The sequence below is a fragment of the Podarcis gaigeae genome (genome assembly GCF_964106915.1).
Source record: "Podarcis gaigeae genome assembly, chromosome: 13".
Taxonomy (NCBI): domain Eukaryota; kingdom Metazoa; phylum Chordata; class Lepidosauria; order Squamata; family Lacertidae; genus Podarcis; species Podarcis gaigeae.
In genome coordinates this window covers 13210239-13221068 of record NC_139689.1, presented here as the reverse complement: position 1 = coordinate 13221068, position 10830 = coordinate 13210239, and the positions used below count along the sequence as shown (strand labels likewise).

The 10830-nt window shown below is 44.8% G+C and overlaps 2 protein-coding genes across 2 annotated transcripts; both read left to right on the top strand.

Annotated features, from left to right (window-relative positions):
• Positions 1-1249: 1249 nt before the first annotated feature.
• Positions 1250-2179, top strand: LOC310830781 (olfactory receptor 2D2-like; the record flags this gene model as incomplete). The annotated part of the gene is made up of 1 exon (XM_083710621.1): positions 1250-2179. The coding sequence occupies one exon, from the start codon at positions 1250-1252 to the stop codon at positions 2177-2179; it is 930 nt and encodes a 309-aa protein (XP_083566747.1).
• A 6050-nt stretch (positions 2180-8229) lies between these two features.
• Positions 8230-9162, top strand: LOC310830780 (olfactory receptor 2D3-like; the record flags this gene model as incomplete). Its single annotated transcript, XM_083710620.1, has 1 exon — positions 8230-9162. The coding sequence occupies one exon, from the start codon at positions 8230-8232 to the stop codon at positions 9160-9162; it is 933 nt and encodes a 310-aa protein (XP_083566746.1).
• Positions 9163-10830: the final 1668 nt, after the last annotated feature.

The following is a 10830-nucleotide window of genomic DNA, read 5'->3' as shown; positions in this document are numbered from 1 at the left end:
TTAGTCGTTTAGTCATGTCCGACTCTTTGTGACCCCATGGACCAGAGAACACCAGGCACCTCTGTCCTCCACTGCCTCCCGCAGTTTGGTCAAACTCAGTTCAACAAGCAACCTGTGAGCTAGGTGGGATTAACTGCTAGGGGGTGAGGAGGTGCTGGAAATAGTTGCAGCAACATACAGATACCACATATTAATTTTATTTAATGTCACTTAATTAAAGTATATGACACACACACACACATACATACACACACATGTTCTTAAGTAGTTTATATAAAATAATACTAAACATTCCTATAGAGATACTGATAGAATTTACCTGACTGATCTTTAACTTATTGAAATTTGATGTTCATGAGTGTCCCTGAGAAAGGAAAACTGTACAAAATATGTGGGGCTTTAGTGACAGAGATAGCGATAGACAAAGAGATATATGTACTGTGCTTTTTTTATTTAAAAAATAATATTTAGGGGTACTCTCATTTTGACTCAAGAAAATCAGCGTTTTATAGTTGAAATCGGGAAAAATAAATACAGTAAATGGACAAAAGTACAAAGATTCACAAAATGTTTAGGGATATGCATACCCCTGTGTCCCCTCCCGCCAAAAGCACTGAATATATATAATGCAATATAAACAGTGTTTTTTTCTGGGGGTATACATGGAGTATGCAGTACTGGCACCTTCCTCCCCTCAAAATGTCAAAAGTGCACTTACTGTAATATTTTCATGGTGAGTAAAAAGGTAAAGGGACCCTTGACTGTTAAGTCCAGTTGTGGACAACTCTGGGGTTGAGGCGCTTTACTTTCCGAGGGAGCCGATGTTTGTCCACAGACAGTTTTTCTGGGTCATGTGGCCAGCATGACTCAGCCACTACTGGTGGAACTAGAGCAGTGCATGGAAACACCATTTACCTTCCCACTGGAGCGGTACCTATTTATCTACTAGCACTTTGGCGTGCTTTCGAACTGCTAGGTTGGCAGGAGCAGGGACTGAGCAACAGGAGCTCACCCTGTTTAGACCACAGCGCCACCCGCGTCCCTCTTTCTTGGTGGGTACCAGCACCTTTTAATTTTTTTTTATTTTTAAAGCACTGGATATAAATCTAAATGTTCCAGCAATCTCACCCCTCTCAGTTCCCAAAGAATGTTGCAGTCTCTCACTGCTGCTTTGCTTCCCCTTCCCCTTCCCCTTTCCTATTGCTAAAATGAGTTGTCATTTTCCTGCCAGTAGGAGGCCAGTGCAGGGATGGAAAACATCACCTCGGTCACTGAGATCGTCTTGATTGGACTCACCAACCACCGAAAGACGCAGATTCTGCTCTTTGTGATCATCCTCATCATCTACTCCCTCACTCTTATGGGGAACTTGGTGATCATCTCACTGGTGTGGACCGACTTGAGGCTTCACACACCCATGTACTTCTTCCTAGCCAACCTCTCCTGCCTGGAGATCTGCCACATCACCTGCACGTTGCCCCCAATGCTGGCAAACCTCCTGAGCCAGAATGGGACCGTCTCTTTCACACGCTGTGTGATCCAGATGCATGCCATTGCGTGCATGGGCGGCACCGAGTGCATTCTCCTGGGTGTCATGGCTTACGACCGCTACTTGGCTATCTCCCACCCACTGCTATATACCATCCTCATGGGCAGGTGGCGCCAGGTGCAGCTGGCCTCAGCTTCCTGGGCTGGTGGCATCATTGTCTCTACAACAAACGTCATCTGCGCCCTTCGCCTCCCGTATTGCGGCCCAAACCGCATCAACCATTTCATCTGTGAGCTGCCGATCGTGATGAAGCTGGCATGCACCGACATCCATTCCACAGAGATGATTGTTTTTGGGACGTCTGCGGTGGTGATCCTGACCTCTCTGGCTGTCATTCTGGCCTCTTACGGGCTCATTTTGTTCTCTGTGTTGAAGATGCACTCAACCACTGGACTGCGCAAGGCCCTCTCCACATGTGTGTCCCACCTGGCGGTCGTCACCCTGTTTTACAGCACGGTCATTGCTGCGTACGTGAAACCCCCGTCAGTCACAGACCCCGACAGCGACAAGAAACTCGCTGTTTTTTACATCGTGGTCACCCCTCTTCTCAACCCAATCATCTACACCCTGCGCAACAAGGATATCCATGCAGCAGCAGCGAAAGTGCTGCGCAGAAGGGGCTTGGAATAAGATGCTAGCGTCTTGTTTATTAGTCCAGGTGTTGTCCAGTTTCTGCCAGTTCCCCTTAATGAATGCTATGCCAGAAGGCCTAATGTGCTTTGTATTTGCGTATCAAGTCTCTGCTCAGCCCTGAAGCCTAGTCAGAAGACTTAGGTTTTGAGCAGTATCCCTTACTCTTCTGTTCCCACAGAAGCAAACCACAAGCCCTATTTGTATCTTCAAAACATCATGTGTGGGCTGTGGGAATGTTCAGGGTGGCAGGATAGGATATATTGTTTATTAATATCCTTCCTAACTTGCGTTAGCAAGTTCCTTTACTTAGCAGAGTGCATTCCTCTTTACACGGCAGAAAACTAGTTGCAAACTCATGTGAGTTTCTTAAGACAATATGCAATTCAATCTGGCTTGTCCAGATTGAAAGGTGTTTGAACATTTTCCTGGTAAGGTAAAGGTAAAGGGACCCCTGACCATTAGGACCAGTCGTGGCCAACTCTGGGGTTGCGGCGCTCATGTCACTTTATTGGCTGAGGGAGCCAGCGTACAGCTTCCGGGTCATGTGGCCAGCATGACTAAGTTGCTTCTGGCGAACCAGAGAAGCGCACGGAAACGCCGTTTACCTTCCCACCAGAGTGGTACCTATTTATCTACTTGCACTTTGATGTGCTTTCAAACTTCTAGGTTGGCAGGAGCAGGGACCGAGCAACGGGATCTAACTCCGTCACGGGGATTCGAACCGCCGACCTTCTGATCGGCAAGTCCTAGGCTCTGTGGTTTAACCCACAGCGCCACCCGCATCCTGCGGTAAGACCCCCTTGAATTCCTCCTAAAAGAATGAAGACGACAGTGTCTTTATTCATAAGCAATAAAAAGAAAGCTTGCTCATGATCAGGCAGAGCACAGTGTGATCCCTGAAGGCAGGCTTTAGGCTTAAAGTTACAAACGTATAAAAACAGTTTTATCCCATGAGGGAGATTTACCTAGTGACTGCAGGCTAGCTGTCCAGCAGTTCAAAGGACAAAAGGAAGATGGAAAAGACACAGAGTGGCAGCATGCCTTGTCCTTTTACCAGGTCTGGAAAGGTCACACCTACCCACTAGTCACCTGCCAAGGGCTGATTTGCCTGGCCAGGCTCCCCACAGTGTGGGCAGGCAGACATCCAGTGTGGATCCACGTGACTCTGGTGGCGAGGGCTGGGCTGGAGCAGTGGACTCTGTGAACGCTTCGTGCCCTTCCCTCACTTGGTGCAAGGTCTGGGCTAGCACGATGGGTTCTGTTCATCCTCTGTGCTGCACCCCACCATGGCACTATCCATGTTTAGGATAACCTCCATTTTTTGACATGATTTTTGAGTCAAAAAACCTTGTCTAATACACCGAAAAATACGGTATTTAGACTTTTTTTTCATAATGATGAAACCTATAGTTTTCAGCTCAATTTAAAACGATTTGAGAAACATTTTTGCATAAGATTATACCTTGTTGCTTGCTTTCATGCAAAAGAGTAACTTCTAGAACACAGTTCCCTAGAACAAGTTATTAGTGGAAATGGCAGTTTGACATTCAGCGTGGATTTTAGCCATGTGTATTGTTGTAGGATTAATGATCTCTTCACTGTATGAAAGCCTAGGGAGAGCATTCTCTATCCAAACCTTTCCAGTTACGTAGCTAGCTTGGTGTTAACATTTTTTAGTTTTGAAAAAGACCAAGATCTAATGTGTTTTTAAGGTGTTGAAATTAAACATTAGTGCTTATTTTGGAAATGCATTGAGTGCTCTATTCCTGACAGCTGTTCAGATGAGATTGGATTTCATCAGTCCTCAAGCTAATTTCTACCATTCAGCCACAACTGTATTATACCAACACATATCGTAATATATAAATATATATATATAACCCTGTACTCATTACTCGTCTGTCAGTTGTTGTTTTTCTTGGATTGAACTGTACTAGAATTCAATATGACATTAAAAAAATGCAATTTTTCTATTTAAAAGAAAAAACATACAGTCAAAACACAATTTCATATTTTCTCTTATTTTTTCGACTTCCCACCCCTTGCTGTTTCTCCCCTTCTGCTGAACCCCATCTATCAAATCATAACCACAATATTATAATCTAATTATTTCTGGTGCTCATAGCTCAAATCCTGCTCTCCGGTTCATCATACTGCAATATTTATTTAAATAGTCTAAAAAAGGCATCCGTTCTTCCATAAAACACAATTAATTTATTGAGGGGGCTGAAGCCCCTTCCAGCCCCGATAGTTGGTGCCCCAGTTCCTTGGGGGGGGGGGAGTCCTCCTCCCACACACAGTACACATATGCACTGAGTCCCAGCCTGCAAAACCAATAGCGATTTCAATCTATACTTGATTCCACACATCAATGCATTGTCTTCATTTGCAATTTGTTCCCACTTTGCACCATGGGCAGGTGGCTCTCCAGATGTTGCGTGTCGAGACCCCGAAACCACCCACACAAGGACACAAGGAATAACCCACACAAGGACACAGATATTAAGTTAATGTTATTGGGCAAAATTTGGCCACAACTTTACTGAGTGATTACAGAATGTGAGCGGTATTGGCTTAGGCATTGTTTGGACCCAACTATATCTGACTCCTGCCCATTGCGCATAGAGTCCATTAACGGTAAACCACTGGAAGGGGGAGCCCGGTCGATGCATACCAACTCGAGCTCCCCTGGGTGTTCCCATCGGGGTTGTGTCATGGCTGTAGCCCCGCCCCAGGCTTCGGACAAGATCCACATCCCCGGATTTCTTTAACGGAATACCCTTAAGCTTGGAGGGGCAGGTGATGGCCACACCTCCCCTCTCCCATTATATGGTCAAACAATGCCTAACCGCCACCCTAACAAATTTGTGACGATTGCTATGAGGTAGGCAAAAACCAAATGGCTTGTGCCAATTTGCCAAGTGAAAAATTCCTACCAGGCCCCTCAACAGCAACCAACCAAGGTCCATAGCAAGGGCAATGACTAAAACTTGCAAAATAGGGACGGAAGGAGGGAGATTGAGGAAGCGAGCCAAGAGGAAGCCCCTGGCTCGCGCCTCAGCTTAAATGGTCCTGGCCACGCCCCCACCAGCCAGCGGATTGGCTGGCTGGCCGCTGACGTGGCTGGGATCCCTGGGCAACACGGGACTTCATCCCTGCCCCCGGAGGAGAGTAGGTGGCCACGCGGTCCACCGCAACTCCTCCCCACGTTGAAGTAGAGCGGATCTGTCAGACTTGGTTACTGCAAAGTTTAAAAGAGGCAAAGGAATGAGTCTCATTGCATTCAATTACCGGTAAACTTAACTCAGAGCAGACATGTACAAGACTGCTGTGCAAGCGATAAAATTTAATGACCAGATTTGAATGGACGCTCTATGTATTAAAGGGGTATATCAACCGTGTTTGCAGGCCTGCGTAGTGTTTGGGAAGATGTGCCACAGGATTCTCCTCATCCCAGCAATCTTTTGTTTGAAAGTTCAGCGACTCTCTTCCTTTGTGGTGTGACAATCCTGTTGCTCTTGGGATACCCAAATAACCTAACAAAACAACAAACTCTTAATGAAGCAGAGGAAAGCCCCAAAGGGATTGGAAGAGTCCTTGAGTGATAAAACCCACGGCCTTTATTATCTTGCCTTTATTACTATATCCACAAACCTTTGGGAATCTGGGGAGCAAAAACCTGACAATTAAACCATGCAGTGACTGTGGCCTTAAAAGGCTTTGCAGATTGGAAGTGGTATTGTTGTCAGGAGAAAACGCTGTAGCACTAGGGCTTTTTTCATAGCAGTTGAACCAGAGAACCGGAATGATGGCTCTTCCCTGCTTTGGCAAGTATAGTTTTATCTTTGTTTATGACAGAATGGTGTGCTATGCAGGAAGTCAGAGAATTCAGTAGCCCTTGAGTGTCCAGCACTCAAATAAATAAATAAAAAATCACTACTTGGGGGAAACCACTGATCAGAGGAAGAACAGAGTTTTTGCACGTATGAAGTCTGTGACATCCCCATTTAAGGAACCACAGGTTAGAAGCCATAGAAGGTCATCTGCCCAAGACTGGAGAACAGTGATAGAGTTTGTCTCCATGCAAAGCAAGCATCTCACAATGTGGCTTGTTTACTATTGGGAAGTACAGTAGGATTGTGGAGCAGTGCTTTCGAAACTGTGTCATGACACACTAGTGTGTCAGCTGTAGTGTGTAGGTGTTTGCGCAAACCCACCTCCTGGGGCTGGAATGGGGTTAGGTTAACCTCCATTTTGCTAGTAAAGCTGAATCACTGTGTTGTGAGGTGATGCATGTGTAAAAAGTGTGTCACCAACATGAAAAGTTTGGAAAGCTCTGTTGTGGAGGAATGGGCTCATCTTGTTTTTGTTTGTTTTTTAGCTCTTATTCTTTCAGACTGGTGGAACCTGGACTGGTACCTAGGGTTGCCACCTCTGGTCAGGCAAAAGATGAGAAACGTGGAGGGAGGAATTGGGCTGACTAAAGATTACTTTACCTAGTGCAGAATGTAATGACTTCAAAGCAAACCATTACAAAGGGTTGTTTCCAATACTGGTCATACTCATAGAGTAGACCCAATGAAATTTATGAATCTAAGTTAGCCATGAACATTAATTTCTATGGCTCTCATCCTCTCTGCCTGCTGAATTTCTGCCTATTAGAAGAATGGTAAATGTAGAAACCCAGTCAAAGAAAGAGGTGGAGATAGCAAAAAATTCTGTTTCTCTTCCTAACAGAGCTTTGTCTCTACCATCCCTTTCCATATAGCTGCTAAGGCCAATTCATTCACACACACACACACACACACACACACACACACACACTCAGACAAATTCATCCAAGCACTAGGGTTACATCTTTTCTTGTCACATATTTGAGATGTTTTTAAAAGAATTCATCAGTTATCTATAGGCATTCCTAGAATCGTACAATTTCTAGAGTTGAAAGGGACCCTGAGAGGTCCAACCGCTTGCAATGCAGAAATTTTAACTAAAGCATCATTTAAAGCACCCTTATATCACTTTTATACCCCCCCCCCCAAGAATCCTACTTTGTTTGGAGACCACCTATTCCTCTCCCAAAGATATAATCCCGAGTCTTCTGGGAAGAAGGGTTGATTGCTCTACCATTGTTCTTTCTCAGGTAGCAAAATGTCTTTGGCCAACTCAGCCCTGCCTATTTAAACAGACAGGAATGGCTTCCCTGAGCAGGTCACGATTTGGAGTTTCAGCATTTGCCTAAAGGACAGTCACAAAGTTCTAGCTATTTTGCCAGTCTCTGCTTCCTCCCTCTGCATTTGTAGTGTAAGAGGTCACAAAGTTGGCCTGCAGGGATATAAGAAGTGCCGGGGGGAGGGAGAGACTTATAAAAGAACACCCACAACCAATTGTAACAATTGTAGGTGGCACGTGCTATCATTAAATATGCATTTAATTCCATGTGTGAGAAGCGGGGGGGGGGGGGGACATCTTTCGAAAACAATTAATTAGCTGCTACTTCTGAGACAAAACACTAATAATAAAAAGGTAATGGATCAAAACAAAGAAACCACCTTCTTGACCATTTGACCTAGTATTGGTCCCATCCACTCAATCAGCCAGAGCCTGTCTTCACATGCAGGGGAAGTCCCTAACTTACTGAGGCTTTGAAACCCACCGGCAACCCTCACCTGGTTTAGCTGTCCAGTCGAAGCCATTCCTGGGGTGTGGCTGCTATTGAATGACAGCTTCCAGGAGCCACAGGTGAGAACTGAGTGCCCAAGAAGGTACCCATCATATCCCGCCCCTAACACCCCACCCCAGAATTATAAAGTGATACTAATAGACATAATTCAAGACACTAAATGTTAACTTGCAGTAATGGAGCACTGGAAAATGAAGTCTTCTATAGGAACCAAATTCTCTCTCTCTCATCTTCATAGATTGCTCTGGGATTCATTGTGCCCTTTCAGGAACCAAAGAGTAACTTTTTATTGTTAAGGCTGTCTCCAAGAAAATCGGACTGTCTCCAGCGGCGGCACATTGTCTCTGCAGCCAAGCAGAGCAGAATGACACCTGAAAACCAAACCTCTGTCCGAGAGTTCATCTTGGTGGGACTCAGCAGTCACCGCACAACCCAGCTTCTCCTCTTCTTCATGATTCTCCTCATATATTCACTTACCCTTCTGGGGAACCTGGTGATCATCATGCTTGTGCAGGCTGACCCTAGACTCCAGACGCCCATGTACTTCTTCCTGACTCACCTCTCTGTCTTGGAGATCTGCTACACCACCAGCACCGTGCCCCAAATGCTAGCTCACCTGCTCTCTGGAAATGGAGCCATCTCCCACACTCGTTGCGCAATCCAAATGTACACCACCATGACGCTAGGCGGCACCGAGTGCTTCCTGCTGGTTGTCATGGCCTATGACCGCTTCCTGGCCATTTGCCATCCACTATTATATACCATCACCATGGACAGGAGCCGCCGATGGCAGCTTGCTTCAGCTTCCTGGATCATTTGCTGCCTCATTGCAGCATTGAACATAGGCTGCACATTCCAACATCCCTACTGTGGCCCCAACCACGTCAACCACTTCTTCTGCGAGCTACCATTGGTGCTGAAGCTTGCATGCGACAACACCTATGTAACAGAAATCATTGTTTTCTGGACCTCTGTGGTGGTCCTCCTCTGTCCTCTCTCTGTTGTCTTAACCTCCTATGGACTCATCCTGTCGTCTGTGTTACAAATGGGATCAAGGGCTGGTTGGCGCAAGGCTTTCTCCACCTGTGCCTCCCACTTGGCTGTGGTCAGTTTGTACTACGGCACCCTAATCTTCATGTACTTGAAGCCAGCCTCAGCCAACGCTCCCAACCAGGACAAGCAAATTGCTTTCTTTTACATTGTGGTCACCCCCCTGCTCAACCCGGTCATTTACACCTTGCGTAACAAGGACGTCCATGGGGCCGTGGCCAGGGTGATGAAAAAAACCAAACTTTAAATGGCAAAGTTTAGCACTGGTGTCTTTCTTAATCAGTCCTGCCGTTGTCCCAGGGGTCTGTCCGTCACTTGCCATGACGATTACATCACAATTGCTGGATTGAGAGGGTATTGATTCTCTGCTCAGATGTTCACACACTGGACTGGTGACAGTGCGGTATTATAATATTATCCCTGACTTACCCAGGTGGTCACTGCCTTCCGCAGGAGGGCTTCTCCTTAAATTCTCCAAAATGCAAGAAATCCATTCCACAGTAACTCAGAGAACCATCCATAAGACAGTGCTCCTTTGCAAAAGGAAACAAAGCTGGCTAACTCTTATCATATTTGTTAAAACAGAAACAACGTAATGATTTGGTCCAAAAAATTAAGACCAATGCAAGATCTGATGATGTTGCAAATGAATTTTTAAAAAAAATCTGAGAAATTATCAAAAAATATGGAAAATTAAATTTCATGTCTAACCTAATCTGAATCTGATAAACTCCAATCTCATATAATAATCTCTAAACTCCACAGAGTGGTCAATAAGTTTTAAAAATGCAAAGTCCCCAGATAAGATAGTTTCACAGCTGAGTAGTATAACTAATTTTTGAATGAATTAAAACTCTCTTTGTCAGGGACATTAAATGAAATTATGCTAAGTCATGTTTTTGCTAAAACATGGGAAATGGCAAGAATAGTGGTAATAAATAAAGTGGTAAATAAATAAATAATAGTGGTAATAAATAAATAAATAAAAATCCAGTGGTACTATCATATAGCACTCCTGAATCAGGACTTTAAAATATGGAGCTCAATTCTAGGAAATAGATTAGATACAGTAATGCATAAATAGCAGAAGATAAAACCCGGTTCATTAGGGGACATAAACGCTCTTCAAACATACATGTGTTAAATATTCATGCTATATAAAGAATGCAACCAAAACATTCGGCAACTGAGCCATTTCCAGATCCAAGATACGACGACTGTAATATGATGCCACAATGTTACCACACTTACTATGATGGTATCATCCAGATCGTTCAACTGTACTGGAACGGAGTCTACAGAGTTAAGCAAATGCATTGTCGTATTGCTCAGAATTAGACAAAGGCATAATTAAAACCAAGCATTGTACCAAAATACCGCTTGAAATTTGGAAGAAATTACAACCTATGAAAATCTGCAGAGCATGACTGAGAGGCAAGGGTGAGTTGGAGAATGGAAAACTGGGTGAAGGGAGAAGTCGCAGCAATCAGCAACACCCCAGACTGGAGTCTGTATGGGAAAATCCAACCGGAAGACCAATTGTATATCGAGGAGGTAGTGATTCTAACATGGTTACCCTTCCTGCCTCTGCTCCTTCCCCCTCCCTTGCAGTTGCTAAGTTTTTGAAGGTGTGAGAACCTTCTCTGGTGTCAAAATCAGTTGAGAATAGCTGAAGCCCCACTCACAGCTACCTGAATCAGTCTAGGAAAACAATGCTGGGAACCTTCTATGATGTCTGAAATTGTTACTGGAGGGAGGGCATTGAAAGGAGGTGGCTATCTATAAAAATCAGATGGTTTGAGCAGAGAAACTTAGAAGCTTGTGCACGGACTGATTGGCTGCAGGGCAATGCAATCCAAGGCTACCTGAGGGAGTCACTTCACCACTTCTTTGAGGGCTTCCAAGTGACCGATAG